A 17,795-nucleotide genomic window follows, 5' to 3' on the forward strand; every position below is an offset into this window, starting at 1 on the left:
ACTGCCCTCAACCGAAAATTTGTGTTAAAGTGCAACGAAATGAAATCGAATCGGCTGACGTTTGGGTGGAGGTGAATGATTACGAAAGAGCGGCAGGGCGAGGAAAACCGGTCGGTTTGCATTGTGATCTTGGAGACAAACTCGTTGCGTGCATACTGACCGACCCGCAGGACATCTGTATTTGTTGAGTCAATGTACGTACACCAACCGGATACGCGTCCCCAAAACTTCAACGTAAGTAACACCCATCACAACACTAGAGCATCTCATGAACCTCAAACTAGAAAAAAAACAATAAAAAGAGGCGCTATGATGTTGTTAAACTGAAGGAAACAAGCACTTTTGCTCATTTTTTGAAACTTTTCGTCCGCGTTCGTTCAGTGTTATTACTTTGAAAGTCTTACGGCGGATGTTAAGGTGTCAACATGGTAACTTTTACTCAGGTGCGTTCAACAGCTGGGTGGTAAATAAGCACAAACAACCGGAGAAGAGAAATCGGCGAAAAGTGAGCAAGGAAAACAAAAACAAGATGAACGCGGTAAGTAAACGCAACGGGACGCTCTTTTGCTCACTTCGATTGCTTCATCTTTGCTTCGTTCCAACTTGAGCGAGTTTCAACCTTGTCGAAATCAGGATGCTCACGGGGGGGCGACGAGCGAGCGGGGGGACAGCGCCACCATCCACAGACGACCCGTAACTATTCTTTTTTATTATGATTTGCACTGTGATTACAATTGTCTTTATTGCCATCCAAAATATGCCACAACGCGACAGTTTTCGCACAGTCACGCTCCTTGTCACGTGACGTCACCTCCACTTCTCATCTGATTTCAACCGACTTTGCTTGCGATGTCAATGTAAATATGTCCACTTTTAGAATACTTTTTGGCGCTTGTCAGAGATGAAAAAGAATCAATCTGACGTGCTATATTCGCTCTAGCAAGGTGTCAAAGCACAATCATGAGCCACGTTGTAACTTGAGTCTGTAACGGGAAGAAATTGTGTGTGTTTGTGTTTGTCACACATTTACCTAGTTTAGAAATCAGAGACCGGTAAAATCCGTTCAAAAAAAGTGATTGGGGACGAAAAATGCATTACAGTAATTCCATTACTTTTGTAATCGCAATCCATGCACCCAATCACATCTAAGGACAAAAGACTTGCCACAGAGTCGCCCATGTTCCGATTCATTTCCTCTTAATTTGATCCAACTTGGGTTTCTTTTTAATTTTTTAATGTGTGATATCAAAGGAAAAGCATACCCCAAAAAATAAGCTGGGAGGCAAAAATATTGGATAGTTTGTCAAAACAAGACAACTTTCAATATGCCATGCTGCCGTCCCTACTAAATCCTTGCAAACGGGAGGTGGAGAGCTACACCCTGCAGATATCAAATTTGGCCCATGTCAGGCTCATTTACTGCCATTCAAAATTGGAAATGTTGTCAATTTTGGACGCATTTGAAACCTGATGAATGATGACGTGTTTCCCCAAATCCTTTCAGCGGCAACTTGCAAACAGGGCGCAGTACAAAAAGTTCTGTTGAGACCACCCGAGAGGGTGACAACTTATGACGATTTCAAACCTTTTAACGACTTCATTGAGTGGCTTAGCCTGACTCCCATAATGCAAAGTTCTTGCTTTGAATCCAAGCAGCATACAAATACATACATATATGTAAATATACATACTGTATGTATGGTTACGACCCTTTAAAAATCACACCAAGTTGCTGTCAGCGATGTGTTCAGGTAACCTCCGCGGAACAATTCTTTTGTCTTTGCAGAGTATTGTGGTGTTGCAGAATATGCTGAAGAAAATCCCCCAGAGCTCGTTGGTCCATAAGCAGCAGGTATTTCTCCCTTTCCCGCGTTCCGTCACAACAGGTCATCAATCTTTTTTGAAATTCCTTTGAACAGGACGGCTCCTCCGACGCCAGCCCGGCGCCCACGCAGGTGAGCTCCATATTATCGCCCCATACCCCCCCCCCCCCCCCCCCCCCCCCGCCCTCCCCGCATGCCCTCTCCCTTGTGCTTTCCACCTCGACTCTTCCGCTCAACATGTGTGGCTTTGCCTTTACAGAACAGAGCGTGGCCGTCAAGCTCTCAGGTGACGTTTACGCCGCCGCCATCGCCGCTTGACAGCAGACCGCTTTAACGCGCTTTTCTCTTTGATTGCCCGCAGCCCGCCGCCAGCAGTAATCCTTTTTTCGCCTATCACTTGGTATGACGCAGCACTTAACCTGTCACCATAACTGTTAGTCCCTCATTAGTTCATTCGGAAATCCAAATTTTTTGAGTCACGGTCCACGTTTTTCATTTGAAAAGTCTCATGGGTAAACGGCGTATCCAAAAAATAAATACATAAGTAATAAAATATGGTTGGTGTCGTCATTTGGTGCGTGTTTGCAGGAAAACCTGTAAAATGTGTTATTGTGACAGGCCTACCCAGCAGCATTACTTCTTTATCAGATTGTCAGCAGAGGCTCACTTGTTTATTTATTTTCCTCACTTTAGGAGTCCGAGGAGAAGTTGAACAGCGGCGAGGATGCTCCAGCGGATCTCGGCCGAGGTGCTCTGCCCCAATTCCAGCCTTCTCATTTGGACGGGCCGGAAGTTGGAGCCCCCGCGGATTTTGGGTTCAAACATGTGCCGGGCGACTTCTCAGCATACCAGAGGGGCTCCGCGAGCTGGCTGGATGACGATCCCTGTCACCAGGAGAACCTGCGGTCAAGCAGCTCCATGCAACCGGAGAACTTGTACAAAAAGCTGCCGTCAAGCAGCTCCATCTCCCAGGAGAACTTGTTCAAGAACCTGCAGTCCAGCGGCTCCATCCACCAGGAGAACTTGCCAAAGAACCTGCAGTCAATCGGCTCCATCCAGCAGGAGAACTTGCTCAAGAACCTGCCGTCAAGCGACTCCATCCCCCAGGAGAACATGTTCAAGAACCTGCAGTCAAGCGGCTCCATCTCTCAGGAGAACTTGTTCAAGAACCTGCAGTCGAGCGGCTCCATCTCTCAGGAAAACTTGTTCAAGAACCTGCAGTCAAGCGGCTCCATCTCTCAGGAGAACTTGTTCAAGAACCTGCAGTCGAGCGGCTCCATCTCTCAGGAAAACTTGTTCAAGAACCTGCAGTCAAGCGGCTCCATCTCTCAGGAAAACTTGTTCAAGAACCTGCATTCAAGCAGCTCCAGCTTGCAGGACCTTTTGCGAGCTTCTCCGGAGGATTTCAGTCTTGAGGCGCCTTCAAGGAAAGGCCGGGAGAAGCCAGGCGGGCTCTCGTCGGCTCCATCGTGGTCTACCTCCAACACGGCAGAGGATCCGTTTGATTCTTCGAGGAATCCAGCTAGGAACCCCTTTGGGTCCCGTTTCCTTGAGGCAAATGCAGAAAAATTCCCACGTCATGACAAGCTTTCTTATTGGGGATTATCGGAACCCGACCCGGATATGTCCTCCCCTTTTCCGAACGTCTCGAGCCCCATCGCCAAGGAGCTCTTCCGGGACGGAGGAGAGGACGTCTCGACGGGGTTCTTCCCATCAGACGCGCTGCCGACCACGCCTCAAGGGAGCAAGCACGGGATCCTCCAGCCGACGCCCTTCAGTCAGGCCCGCAATCTGGGGGCGTCGCCGGACTCTTCTCCGACTCACTCCCATCATCACGTGAGTGGCCTTTGCCCTTTCGAGTAGGGCTCAGCTTGAAGAAAAAACATTAAAAAAGGACGTTTTTTGCTTTTTCTACTTACCTCGCCATTTGTCTCGCTTGCTAGTTTTCGACTTTCAAAGTCAGACCAGCCCCCCCCCAAAAAAAACATTCTATTCTAAAAAAGGAAAGAAAAAAAAATAAGGAAAAAAGATTAAAAATAAAAATTGTAGTTTCATAAACGTAACTTTTGCTATTCAGGGTTCAGCTCGCCATTTTTCATTGATTTTTATGCATTTAATTGTGTGTGTGTGTGTGTTTTAAGAAAAAAGACAAACTTAAAAAAAAAAAGCATTTGCAAAAATAACCAAATACAATCTCTTACCAAATACAATTTCTTTTGTTTTGAGGGGGGTGGGATTTTCATTTATTTTCATTTGTTCTTGATAATTTTCCGAACCAGACAAAATGTATATCGATGTTGTATATTTATATTTATTTATTAAAAACAGACCTAATATAAAATAACCCTAACGAAAGAAACAAAGCACAAAAGCAAAAAAAAGTTGAAATAAAAAAAACGACTTTATTGCACGTTTACCTTGCTATTTTTTATGATATTTTAGTCCTCTTAGACCACAAAAAAGTGCAAAACAATAGCTTTTTAAAAATATTTTTAATCCTTCTTCCAAAATAACAATTGATTATGTGCATTTTTTTTTAACTGAAGAAACAAACTTAAAAAAGGGAACTACTGTCTAAAGCAAAAAAGAAATGCAAACATTTTTACTGTACATAGTTGTTTAAAAAACAAAAGCAAACAAGTTAAAGCGAAGGAAAAAAAAAAGCAGATTTTGGTGATATTTTTAATCGATCTGTCAGACCAGACAGAATAACGATTGATCCAAACGGCGTAACCGTATCCTTGCTCTCGACCCTCCTGCAGGGGGCGCTCAGCCGGCGGCCGCCCAAGCCGCTTCCTCGTTCCAGAGCGCCCAAGCCCCCCGTGCCGGAGAAGTCCCTCAAGCCGGTCTTCACGGTAAGCCGCCTCCTTGCTCTCCGTTTTGCGAGCGAACCGCGCGTGACCTTCTTCCGCTTGCGGGGTCCAGCCCGAGCCCACCGGTCCGCCAAAACCACCCCCGAAACCGTTGAAAGCGCGCCCCGGTTCAGAGACTCAGGTGGGGACAGCTTCAGCCCTGCCCGATCTTCAGGAAGGACTTCCCCATTGGCTTTGTGTGTCTTTTAGGACGGGAAAGATCTCCCGCCGCCTGACTACGATGTCTTCGAGGACGTCCTGCTGATTGGACAGGTGAGCTCCCATCGACGGAGGAAGCCCACTTTGCCGATTCTTTTTTTTGTTTTGTTTTGTTTTTTGGCCAATGAACCGGGCGGAATGTCTCGGCAGGAGAAGTGTGTGGAAGACTGGCCCGAAAACAGTCCTCAGTTGCACCCCGACTTCAAACCGGTAAGCCGATGACGCTCGCTCGCCTCGGCCCGTTTCATCATATTTTTGGGGGCGTTTTGTCTTCCCAGTCTGGAAAACTCCGACTCCGCCGCGAATCCCTTAAAGTAAGAACTGATTTTTTTGTTTTTTGAGCAAAGCAACCCAGCTGAGCCTCTCCTTTCAGTTCAAGGTGGACTCTGAGGATGGAGCGACGGGAGAAGATCTGGATGATGCTGGAATGAACAAGGTGACGCAATGTGAACTTTCACAGGGAACGCCTTTCATATAGTTTGTGCAAAGAAGGACTCAACCAAGTTCGGGAGTAATTTGAGTACCGTATTTTCCGCACTATAAGGCGCACCTAAAAGCCTTAATTTTTTGAAAAAGCCGATGGTGCGCCTTATAATCAGGTGCGCCTTATATATGGATCAATATTGAGATTGGTAGATGGGGAACGAACCGATAAAGTAAGCTTTATCTGTTTCTTTTGTGTGCTTACAGTTGAACAAGGTCGCTCATTTTGACATTGAGTTATTATGCTATTGAGAGTTTAGAGTTATTATTTGAGTTATTTATTGTTATCACTTTGCGTATTACTACATTGTGATTGAAAACGTTTTAAAATATGTCATTAATTGAGGGTGCGGCTTATCATCCGGTGTGCCTTATATATGGAAAAAGCTTTAAAATGTCATTAATTTAGGGAGCGCCTTACAATCCGGTGCGCCTTATATATGGAAAAAGTTTTAAAATATGTCATTAATTGAGGGTGCGCCTTATCATGCGGTGCGCCTTATATGTGGAAAAAGCTTTAAAATGTGTCATTAATTTAGGGAGCGCCTTACAATCCGGTGCATCTGATAGTGCGGAAAATACGGTAGTAACTTGGTTCAAAAAATGTTGGATTCTTGGATCCGATCCTTTGCGATGGTGGATCTGGATCTGCAAATTGAGATGATGATCTTACTCCATGCATCAACAGCTGATTATTTGCAACGTGAACGTCCAATTTATTTGTACATTATTTGATGAAATTGGACTGACGGGTTTATGACATATTGTTTGAAAATCATTCTTGCAAATCGGTCCGTCACGATGTTTGAAGAGCCTCGTAACCAACACAACAAAAAAGGAAACGCTAAACAATATAGACATCTTTATTTGTTGTTAATTGTTATTTCGTGATAGGATTCCACTTCAGTGTTTGCCTGTGCAATTACAAAAACAAAAATCTTTTTCCAAATTTTGCAGTGCATGTTTCTGCCAGTAGAGGTCACTAGCTGTTACAGAAGCCTCCTAAAATGACACCATTATTTGATGAAATTGGATCAAAAGTTTTCTAGTTGACTGTTTTCTAGTAACTTTCTCAACACTGGTGACAACGTGACCCCTTTTTCTTTCCCCAGAGGAAGGACAGGAAGTTCTCGTTGTTATCCAGAGGATCTTCAAAGGTACCGTGTTTTCCACACTAAGGCGCACCGGATTATAAGGCGCACCTTCAACGAATGGCCTACTTCAAAACCGGTTTCATCTACACCTCATTATAAGGCGCATGCAATCGAATTTAGTAGCTTCTATGCGTATTATTTTGGATTAAAGCTACAGTAGATCCACTAGATCAGTGGTTCTCCGCCTCTTTTCTGTGATGCACCCTCTGTGAAATATTTTTTTCAGCCAAGTACCGCTTAACTAGTGCAAAACGTTTTTGACAGGTTTATCTTCCGCCTTCACCAGCACGCTGAAGAAGGCGGAAGATAACGGCCAAACATGTCAAGTATTACCTCAAGAAAGGTTCTATTGTGGGATTTTAAAGTTTTTATGTCTCGCTACCGTCTGATAAAAAGGAAAACAGCAGTCGATTTTAAACGAGAGACAGAATGAAGGTTGTTCAAGTAACAGAATGAGAAACGGACCAGCTCAGAAGGAAAAATGCACCCCAAAAAAGGTCAAATTTCGCCCTCTAGTGGTGGCAGTAGGGTGGGCAAAATACACCGACTGACCGACGTTTACAATGACGGATTAGGAAAAACAGGAGTGGATTTTAGCCCTCTCGTGGTGGCAAAAATACACGGACTGTCGACTGTCGGACTGAGAAAAAAATGACGGACCGACGATGACGAAGAGGGGGCGGGGCTCTGACAAATGTCACACCGGCATAAAAACGTACCCATCTCTGCTAATTCGCGTATGAATGATGGCGACCATGCTTGTTTAGCATTGCGATAGCTAATGTTAGCATCGTAACAGCTAATGCCGCTGCATGTACATGAAGCTCACGCAACTAAAATGAAAGAAAGTTTTTTTAGTTTGTTAGTGCTTAATAAGATGTTTCGTGGCTAGGACAAGCTAGGTGATGACGTGAAGGACGGACGGAGCTGGACTTTACCTCATCAAGGGAAGACGTCAAAGGTACCCTGCCCAATTTGTCCAAAGTTAGGTGAGGAGAAGGAAGCCTCCTTTTGTATATATTTTTTTTCTCCCCTGTTTACGCCTCAGGACAATTTCTACGACGCGAACTTCAAGGGGGAAGATGGAGAGCAAAGTTGGTCGGACAGCAAAGTAAGAATTGGATCTTTTTTTTTTTTCCTTTTTTTTTCTTCTTCTCCCAAGTCTGACTGGTGTCGCCGTTTGCGGTCGTGAAGAAAAAGCCTCTGAAGAACAAAGTCAACAAGCTGCTGAGGCGCGCCTCCACCAGCCTCGTCCAGCGACATCCGCCCGGCGCCGGCAAGGTCGGCGCTTGGGTCGAGGCGGGGCGGGGCCGGCCATGGCCGCGTTCGCTCGCTCGCTCACGTCTTTGCTCTTCCCCTCTCACGGCAGGATGACGACTTCCTCAAGAAAAGGATCAACATGAAAGAGTCTACCCTGAAATGGCACTCTCAGGTAAAGCACACAATGCACACAAAACAAGACCGAAAACTGAATTTCACTTGACCCCTCCCCTGTAATGTCCTGGGTGAAATTGACCCCTTTTTTTTTAAAGGCGTAATAAATAGTTATTTATGAACTTTTTTTTTTTTCCCCCCTTCAACCACTCAAATTGTTCAGGGCATCATTTCGATCCGTACGTATGAAGGTTACATTTATTAACGCCCACAAAAAAATTGAAAACTGGTATGGTCTATCTTTGTAGTCTGTGACGCGATGATGACATTTTAAGTGGTCTCTACCGCCACCAACTGTCTTGAGGGGTCTTATCACAACCGCTGATGACTATCTTATTTCTTACAGTTTGTGATGCATTAAATTATCACATAAAAACACACATGTAACATACCACTTTGGGCTGTCACATCTGACGTCCGTGTTGTTAGCATGTTGTTAGCACGTTAGCAATGATATCACACAGGAAGCACTTCGCATGACCCCAAACTAAACTTAAGCAAAGTTACATGCTCAAAATATACATAAAAAACATCAACATTATTGTGTCAATGATGAAAAACGTACAAATTAAACATCCCGAAAAGGCTCTCGCTCTATCTCGCCCGACTCCTAAGCCCCTCCCGGAAAACTGACCCCCTCACCCTATCTCTAAGGGAGAACCTGGACACTTTGCGGGGGAAACCCATTTGGGACACTTGTCTCCAGGATCTCCTTCTTTCGGCGGCGACCCGCAGCTCGTGACAATATCTTGGACATTCAAGTCCAAAAAGCGTCTGTTCAAAGACGTCCTGACTCGGAATAGGTCGTCTCTCCTAGGAGGCCGTGTTCGAGGGCGGCATAGCTGAGGAAGACGCCGCGCAAGCACCGGCGTGGTTGGACGAGGCTGACGGCTCCATCGGCGTACGTCTTTTTCACCCGGGACCTCCCGCATGCACGGGTAGCTCTTGCTAACACGCCTTGTTCTTCCAGAAAGGCAAAAAGAAGCTGAAGATGAAGTTTGCCTCTTCAAAAGGATGGAGCCCTTCCGGGGAAGAGCAGCCCCAGGGGGCGCAGGGATACACCCCTGGCAAGAACTTCAAGGTGCCCCGCGGAAATGACGAGCGCCTGGATGTCCTCCAGGATGGACGAGAGACGTTTTGGGGTGCGGCCGACGGGTGGCAGGTACCGTCGCCGATTCGCTTGTGTTCCGACTCTTTTTTTTTTGAATGAACGAGCGAAGCCGACGTTCTCGCAGGAGCACAACTTTGAAGACGTGGACGAGATGAAAAAGCTTCATTCCAGCGGCCGGGTACTTGACATTTTTTCACCCGAGGTACGTTGTCGTTGATGACTTGGGAATTAAAGCGGGTCTTTCTCTTTGGACTAAGGAGGACGTGGCCCCCTTTCCTCCGCGCCAAAACAGCTTGGCAGCAGAGCAGCTGAATTATGAAGTTCTGAATGCAGCTAATGACTACACCGCGGTTTGTTTGTTTGCACTCTTCATCCATCGCAACGATTTTCCGTTGTCGTTTGTTCGTACTTTGTAGCTTACACTGTGGCCACTTGTTCTTCTGCGTTTGGCTTTTTTTTTTTATCAGCTTCTACTTCTTCTCCTTTTCCTCCTTCATTTTCTTGGTCTTCCTCTGGTTCCGTTTTACTTCTGCTGCTTCTCAGTCCGCTTCTTCATGCTGCCGCTTCTGCTTTTTCACCTGCTTCAGCTCCTTCTCCTTCTTGGTTTCCTTAGTTTTTCCCGCTCCCGCTTGCTCTCGTTCTTTTTGTGGCCTTGGTTTTTGTCCTTCACCTTCTTCTGCGCCAGCCTTTTCTCTCCTCTTTCTTTTTCTTTACCTGCTTCTACTTCATCTTCTTTTCTGAGCTCCTACATCTTTGTCTCCTCTTGCTTCTTCTTCTTCACCTCATTCATTTTCTCCCGCTAGAGCTTCTTCCCTCTTCTCCTTCTTCCCCTTCTTTCTCCAGATTTGTGTCCCTCCAACTACTTCTGCTTCCTTCCTGTCATCCTTCTATGTCTGTTTTTCCTCCTTTTGCTTGCCCTCGTTCTTTGTCTCCTTCATTTTCTTCTCCTGCTGCAGCTTTTTCTCCCTCTTTCTTCTTCTGCTGCAGCTTCTTCCCCCTTCTCCTTCTGTGTCACCTTTCTCCTCTTCCTTCTTTATGTCCCTTTTCTCCTTCTGTTTGTTCTGCTTCTCCCTTTTCATCGTTCTTTGTGTCCTTTTTGTCTTCCTCTGCTTCAGCGTTCCTTTTTTTTTTCCTGCTTCTGCTTGCTCTCGTTCTTCTTTGTCCCCTTCATTTTCTCCCTTACTTCTTCTGTGTCAGCCTTTTCTCACTTCTTTCTTCTTCTTCTTCACCCGCTTCAGCTTCTTCTCTTCTCCACCATCTTCATCTCCTGCTTCAGATTCTTCCCTCTTCCCCTTTGTCTCCTTTCTACTCATCGTCCCTCTATGTGTCCTTCTCTTCACCAAGTCTCCTTCTTTTTCTCCCCCTGCTTCTTCTTTGGCCAGTTTGGGCAAACAAATATAGGTGCATTACTGCCACCGTTTGAAATGGAGTGTTCACAACGTCCTAGTGAACTATTCTCTCCAAAAACAGGAATGGGTCAAGTTTTTGACTCACAAGTTGCTTTGTAAAATCTCTCCAGTGTACAAAGCTGCTTTCGAACACCCAAGCTCATAAATGAGCTGTTTTCATTTTTTATTTTTATTTGTTTTGCCTGACTATAAGCATACTTGCTACCACCTGATCTAATACAATTTCAGCTGTGATGTCTGAATCCCTATTTTTAACATTTTAACATTGTGAATGTTAATAACGTTAATAACATGTTCACAATGTAAGTTCTTCGCATTTGCCCCCCTTTTTAGAAAAAGAGCAAGTCTAAGGCCCCGGTGCCCCTGCCGCGCAAAGCAAAGCCGGGCTACACTTCACCTGCGCCGGGGGAACCCACCGCATTCGGCCCCGCTGCTTTTGCGGGGACGGCCTGCGTACGTGTTGGCTTCGCCGTTTGCCGAGTGCGCCGGCTTTCTATGTTCATTTCTTCATTCTGGGGCCAGTCGGACAACTGGCCAGATGAGGACGACTGCACCCCGAGCGAAAGGGGATCACACGGGGATCCCATGGTGGACTATGACTTCAGCCAGGATGAACTGGGCCTTCACAAACAGGTAGCTGGTTTTCACATCGGGGCAAGAGCGGGCTGAGGAGGACCCAACACGCCGTTTCTCTTTCTTGGCAGAAAAAGACCAAGCGCAAAGTGTTCCGAAAGCACAAAGCCAAGGTGAGAGCGGCCGGCGACGCGTGCGCCAGCTTGGCCTCTCCACTCACTCGATTGTCTCTCTTGGCAGAACAAAGCGTGGGAAGGTTCCGTCGAGGATGTGGCGGTCAACCACCTGTCGGAGGCAGCGCAGGTTGCTTTCCAAAGATTAGACCCTTTGCAAAAATACTTTCAAATGATTCAATTATAGAAATATTTATATAAGAGGAATATATATATATATATATATATATATATATATATATATATATATATATATATATATATATATATATATATGTATGTTATGTATTCATGTTATTTAATAATCTTTTATCGCTTTATAACTATGCAGTGGTTAACTTAACTTTTTCGGTGGCATGGATAAGAATTCTTGTCCTTTAAAGTCGTAAAAAGAATAAATAAATAAAATCCCATCAACTATGTTTTTTTATGGAGGGTAGCTGACACACTTGACTAATGATTACCTAGTATAAGCCAATTGAGCACTGTAGTGACAACTGTGACCATAGGATGGCACTGTTTCCACACATAGAACATAACTATCACCTACAAGCAATTCTAAGTAATTTTAAGGAATGGAAATCAATTTTTCACATGATAACACCAATAGTTAGATTAATATAATACACAATATTCAGTTGACATTGAAAGATAAGTGAAAATGCTAAAAAAAAAAAAATAGAGGTTTCCTTTTCCGGTAAAACTTGGCACGAAAAAGTTCATTGGCAGCCCCATTATTCATATGTTATTTTGTATTAATGTTTTTTTTTTAACCATTTGTTTTATTTAAAACTACACCACTTTATTTATTTTTTTACGATTTACTCTCCCTAAATTCGCTCACAGCAGCGAGGAAACGGAGACCAGATTTTTTTGTTTGAAAGCCCTGATATTTATTGATTTTTATAATATTTTTGATATATTTTTACATGATCATATCCCACGTTACATTTATCTATTGTCCTTTTTTATTTATATGGTTATTTATTTTGGTCCGTCCTCATACGGCAATCCGTTTTTTTCCCGGCAGGCCGAGTGGATCGCAGCGCAGAAGGACGAGCGCGCGGCGGCGGGCCTGGTGGGCGACGAGGGCGAGGGCGACGGGGTGAGTGTGCGGCCGACGCGTCTCGCGGCGGGCGCATCCTCGTCTCACGGCCTTCGTCTGGTCACAGGACACGGACAGCTTGATGGAGTGGTGGAACACCGTTGAAAGTGAGTCACGCAGTCTCAAATTGCAACACTGTAGGAATGTCCGCGTTTTGTTTTGTTTTTTGTTGTTTTTGGTCTTGTTTGTTTGTTTGTTTTTTTGCTCGTTAGGTTTTTGCATAAGGCGGCTCGGTGGCGCAGTGAATAGCACGTCGGCCTCACAGTTCAAAGGTCCCCGTTCAAATCCACCCGGCTCCGGCCTTCCTGTGTGGAGTTTGCGTGTTCTCCCCGAGCCCGCGCGGGTTCTCTCCGGGCACTCCGGCTTCCTCCCACTCCCCAAAAACATGCATGGCAGGTGAATTGGACGTACTAAATTGTCCTTAGGTGTGATTGGTCGTTCGTCTGTGTGCCCTGCGATTGGCTGGCAACCAGTTGAGGGTGTCCCCCCCATACTGCCCGAAGCCGGCCGAGATAGGCGCCAGCAAGCCTGCGACCCCTGTGGGGATAAGCGGCTATAGAAAATGGATGGATGGTTTTAAACGTCAACATGTACGGCTCTTGGTAAAGACTCAAGTCGTGGCGAATTCAAGGGCTGTACACGAAAAAGAGCTCATCTTAAGACCGGCTCTTTCAGTGTTTTTGCACAGAGCTCCACACTTACGTTTTAACGCATCAACATGAAGAGCTCTCGATTCCCATCGCTCACGGTAAAGAGTCGTTCGAAAGAGTCGTTCGAAAGACTCCGTTCGCTGGGTTGGGGAATGCCCCGACACTAATTCAGGGGCCGTCCACGAAAAAGAGCTGATCCAAAGACCGGCTCTTTCAATGTTTTTGCGTATTTTGAATCATGAACGTGAAGGGCTCTTTCAAAAGACTGAAATCCCACAGTAAAGAGCCGTTCAAAAAAAAAAAAAACGAATGTCACAAGGAGCCATTCACGAAAAAATAAGTGATGGTTCTAAAGACTTGCAGTCTCATGACTATTTTTTTCTCTCTCCATTTTTCTAAAGTGAAGAGTCGATTCGTTCCCGAATGCAGTGAGAGGAGTCGTGACTTTCACACGTTAGACTCTCGAATAAATAGCCCCCATGCGCACACGTACGCATTACTGGGCTACACAGGCTATTTTTCTGAGCTTTCAAACGTCAATAAACCCGCATCAAACATTTAAACTTGTCCTTATACGTGATGCCGTCAAATCTAAAATAAAAATAATAGCTCACAATAAATATCGACGAAATTTGATGAAGTCCAAATTACAAATCGCCGTTTACTATAGGAAGAAAATCATTTTATTTCTTTACCATTAATCAAATATGAAGGAAATAAAATAAGACAAACACATTAAAAATGAAACAATAAGAAATATGGCCAAGTCGGGACAGGTTTTAGTGTCACACCATAGCGTTTTCCCTTTTTTTTTTTGTGGGTGTTAATAAACGCAGCCTTCACACGCGTGGATAGAATTGACGCCACCGAACAATTTGAGCGGTCGTAAGAGGAAAAAAAAAAACCAATTTGTCTCGCAGAATGGGACGAGGTGCCGTCAGACGAAGAGTCCAAAGAGCCGGACGAGTCCCGGTAGGTGACGGCGGAGGCTTGGGCGCGGCCGGGGGGGCTAACGGGGCCCGTCGCCCCTTTCCGGCGGCAGGTCCTTCGCGGCGCTGGCCGACAAGGTCGGCCGCGGCCTGCGGCTCTTCAACAAGGCGTACACGGAGCGCGCCGAGGTCTTGTGGCAGCACGTGGTGAGGCTGCACGCGCTGGCCGACCACCTGGGCACCTTCCACCAGAAGGCCAAAGCCGCCGGCATCACCGGCAGCACCACGGCGGCCGTGGGCGGCGTGACGGCCATCGCCGGCCTGGCCCTGGCCCCCTTCACCTTCGGCGCCTCCCTCATCGTCACCGCCGTGGGCGTGGGGGTGGCCACCGCCGGCGGCATCACCTCCGCCTCCGCCACCATCTCCGATAACGTCAATCACGTGCAGGAGCGCAAGAAGGTAGGCGCTCCACTGGATGTTGTATGTTCGACGGTCTAGGAAAATGAAAGCTTTTTGAAAAGGAGTCCGACTGAAACAGTTAAGCATAGGGTTGCCTCTTGTCCCCGTTCCTTTGCTCTTCATTTGAAGAGACAAACATCGGGCTCGTCAGATATCGTAGCAATAATTTGCTTCCCCAATGTACTAATCCGTTACTAATCCCTATACTCATCCGTCAAAGAGTTGCCTCAACTTCCAGTTCATCTGCTCTTAATTTGAAAAAGACAAACATAAGGCTGTTTGTCAGACTGCTTGGCAACAATTTGCTTCCTTTTCCAAATCATTTGCTCTCAATTTGAAAAGGGAAGTGTAAAGCTTTTTGTCGGACTGCGTCGCAATAATTTGCTCCTCTCCAAATCATTTGCTCCCAATTTGAAAAGAGAAATATCAAGCTTTTTGTCAAACTGCACAGCAATAATTTGCTCCCTTTTCAAATTCATTTGCTCTCAATTTGAAAGGTACATACACAAGAAACATACTGTTGCTGTCACGGCATGGAATTAGATTGCAACCTCACAATGGCATAATCAATTCAAATTCAAATCAATTTAGCAACTACGGGTGGCCGCGTGTTCCAGTTTGGTTGCTCTTAATTTGAAAAAGACAAAGCTTTTTGTCAAATAGCTTAGCAACAATTTGCTGCCTTCTCCAGTCGATTTTGCTCTCAATTTCAAAAGACAAACGACGCTCCGATTGGGCCGCGCTCGATTTGAAACACCCCGTTCCTCCCGGCGGGCAGGTGGAGGCGGTGCTGCAGGAGTACGAGTTTGACTTGGGCGCGCTGGCGGAGATCCTTCATTTCGTCAACCACGGCCTGTACAAGTTGCGCGGGCACCCCTTCCTGCGCTCGGGCACGCAGCACTACTCTGAGGATTGGGAGGTGCGCAAGGCGGTGCAGATGATCGGCTTGGTGGACTCACCGGTCATGCGAGCCGCGGAGGTGACGGAGGCCAACCTGCAACTGGTGCGGGCGCTGCAGGGCGGCATGGACAAGTACTTCAAGGACAACCGCAACCTGAAGCGTGCCTTCAAGAAGGAGGTGGTGGCTCGCATCAAGCAGGCGGCCGATATGCTCAACGACGGCGTGGTGGAGCTCAACGCCATCAGGGAGGAGCTCCAGAAGGCACTGGGCCACTCTTGAGGGCTCTCTCTCTCTCTTGCTCGCCCCCTTCCGCGCTATAGCACTATAGTATTTGTCATCTTGTCTTCTCGCTCGAGAAAAAAATGAAGTGCGCCGCAACTTGGGTTACGCAGGGTCCCGGGAGCAGTCACTTGGAAGTTTCGTTTCAAACGCCTGATGTCAAAACCCCGACGAGAACGTTGGGCAAATAAAGAAGGGTAAGGTGCATAATAAAAAAATAAATAATAATAAAGATTTTTTTTTAAAAAAGCAAAACAATGTTTCCACGGATGAAATGATGGAGACTTGAGAGTTGCAAACAGGCACGCGCCGATAACCGTAATGGCGATTTTGAAAGTCACTGTTAGGGCATTTTTCGGACTATAAAATTCACGGATTAACTGCACTGGACTATAAGCCGCGGGTCATAACATCAGACATACATGAAGAAAGATGGTATAGCGTTGTTTTTTCCCATTTTTATTTCAAACTTTTTAATTGCCTGCTTATAGCAACAGTGTCAACATATAAACCAATTGCACATGATTCATACTGTATATAAAATCATACATATACAGTATATACTGTATATAAAGATATAGAATCACATACAGTATATATCAAATCACACGGCACAAACCTTTATACAAGATCTTATTTGTTACATAATTTCTTTTTGTATTAAATTTTGAGAACAGATTCACACATTTCCAACTATATTTCATAGTTGTTCCACAAATAGATAGATGCTGTGCACACATCTGTACACACAAAACCCCTGCGCATTAGCCGCACTGGACTATTTGCCGATGGGGCCCAAATCATGAGAAAAATGTTGAGGCTTATAGTCTGAAAAATACGATGTCTAAAACCAGTCCAAATCTGACAAAAATAGTTTTTTTGTTTTTGTTTTTTTAAACCCCCCTCACGCGTCGTGTACCTCAACGGGCAAACTGCAGCGGGAGGCTCCTCTCGATGTGACTTAACCTCTTTGGCTGCCTCAAGTCCACTTCCTGGTTTGTCGTCTTCAGTTACAACAGTTCGCTACACTGCCGTTAACTACCGTGGCTAACGATACTAACATGTTTATCCTACTTTTACGGAGCATTTTTTCGCAAGAAAGCGAACCCTCGTCAACATAAAATGACATAAAATGAATCCAAGATTTGTAACAACTATCACGGCAAGGTAGTTAATTTCATATCATTTTTCAAAACATTGTGCATCTCTCTCTCTCTCTCTCTCTCTCTCTCTCTCTCTCTCTCTCTCTCTCTCTCTCTCTCTCTATATATATATATATATATATATATATATATATATATAAATATATACAATTGTACATGACAAATGTTTGTTATTGTAACAAATACCGCATTCTATATTTTGTTTAAAAAGAAAATCGTTCATATTTAAAGAACTGGCCACAAAAAAAAATGTTAGAAAATCTTTTAGCGCAGTATTTTCAGTACTGCGATACAGTGATATTTTTTGCTCAATGTTATCATAACGTCAGATTCTGATATCGTCCCGAACTATTAAACTATTCAAATGAAGACTTCTACCAACGCAGCATCGGAAAAACTTAAATGCGCTAAGGGATTTGGTATTTTGTTCAAATGTATATTTTCCAGCCTACAAGTGCTAAAAGCAGCAGCTGAAATCTTGAATCTTGAGGACAATCAGTATTTGGCGGGCCATATCAAACGATGTAATGGGCCGAAAATTTGACACCCGTGGTCAATGGTGTCAGCTAGCCTCCATTAAAAAAGCGTAATTGATGAGAAAGTTAGTATTTATTATTATTATTTTGAAAGACAATTTCTCGTCCATGGCACCGAAAGAATTAATTAACCCTTGTGCCATTATGTTATGAATTAAGGAAATTCCTTTGATTTTTTTTTTTTCTTTTTTGTGATATAATAGAATAATTCGGGGGAAAAACACCAAGGAGGCGGAATTCCCAGCAGATGATTAAAACTTTGTCAAATTAAAAAATGCAACGATTCTGACATTTCTGTGTGCTTGCAACTGGACGTGTGAGATTTTGTGTGCAAAAATAATTGTCCAAATTTTGGCCCATATAAAACTATCATAATTGCAATTCTTGAGATGCATTTTTATAGGATTTATGAGTGATTTTCCTGTGATTGTTACAACATTCCGTTGAGCGGTGGTCAAATCGTCAACAAACATAAAATTCTTTGTTGAAGGGTTTCACCTCAAGACAGTAGGTGGCGGTAGAGACTAGTTAAGGCTATGTCT

General features: G+C 44.9%; 1 protein-coding gene across 6 annotated transcripts; it reads left to right on the forward strand.

Annotated features, from left to right (window-relative positions):
* Positions 1-431: 431 nt before the first annotated feature.
* LOC148428739 (uncharacterized) lies at positions 432-17,513 on the forward strand. Of its 6 annotated transcripts, XM_088406463.1 has the most exons (31): positions 433-538; positions 634-693; positions 1,787-1,852; positions 1,920-1,955; positions 2,083-2,109; positions 2,185-2,223; positions 2,517-3,659; positions 4,586-4,678; positions 4,749-4,817; positions 4,886-4,948; positions 5,045-5,104; positions 5,173-5,208; positions 5,268-5,330; positions 6,490-6,534; positions 7,424-7,492; positions 7,580-7,642; positions 7,726-7,812; positions 7,901-7,963; positions 8,783-8,866; positions 8,936-9,127; positions 9,201-9,254; positions 9,334-9,426; positions 10,819-10,938; positions 11,008-11,118; positions 11,190-11,231; positions 11,299-11,361; positions 12,262-12,336; positions 12,404-12,443; positions 13,907-13,958; positions 14,029-14,374; positions 15,153-17,512. In XM_088406463.1, exons 1-31 carry the CDS (start codon positions 530-532, stop codon positions 15,552-15,554), a joined length of 3,765 nt encoding a protein of 1,254 aa, XP_088262589.1. In that variant the 5' UTR covers positions 433-529; the 3' UTR covers positions 15,555-17,512. The 6 variants fall into 6 exon arrangements, with proteins under 6 accessions (XP_088262921.1, XP_088262762.1, XP_088262589.1 ...); XM_088406795.1 differs by lacking the exon at positions 9,334-9,426 and having other exon boundaries at positions 432-538; positions 9,201-9,278; positions 15,153-17,513; XM_088406636.1 differs by lacking the exon at positions 6,490-6,534 and having other exon boundaries at positions 432-538; positions 15,153-17,513.
* The last annotated feature ends 282 nt before the right edge of the window (positions 17,514-17,795 follow it).

Source organism: Hippichthys cyanospilos, chromosome 1 (genome assembly GCF_059441005.1).
Source record: "Hippichthys cyanospilos isolate Australia breed blue-spotted pipefish chromosome 1, RoL_Hcya_1.0, whole genome shotgun sequence".
NCBI lineage: Eukaryota > Metazoa > Chordata > Actinopteri > Syngnathiformes > Syngnathidae > Hippichthys > Hippichthys cyanospilos.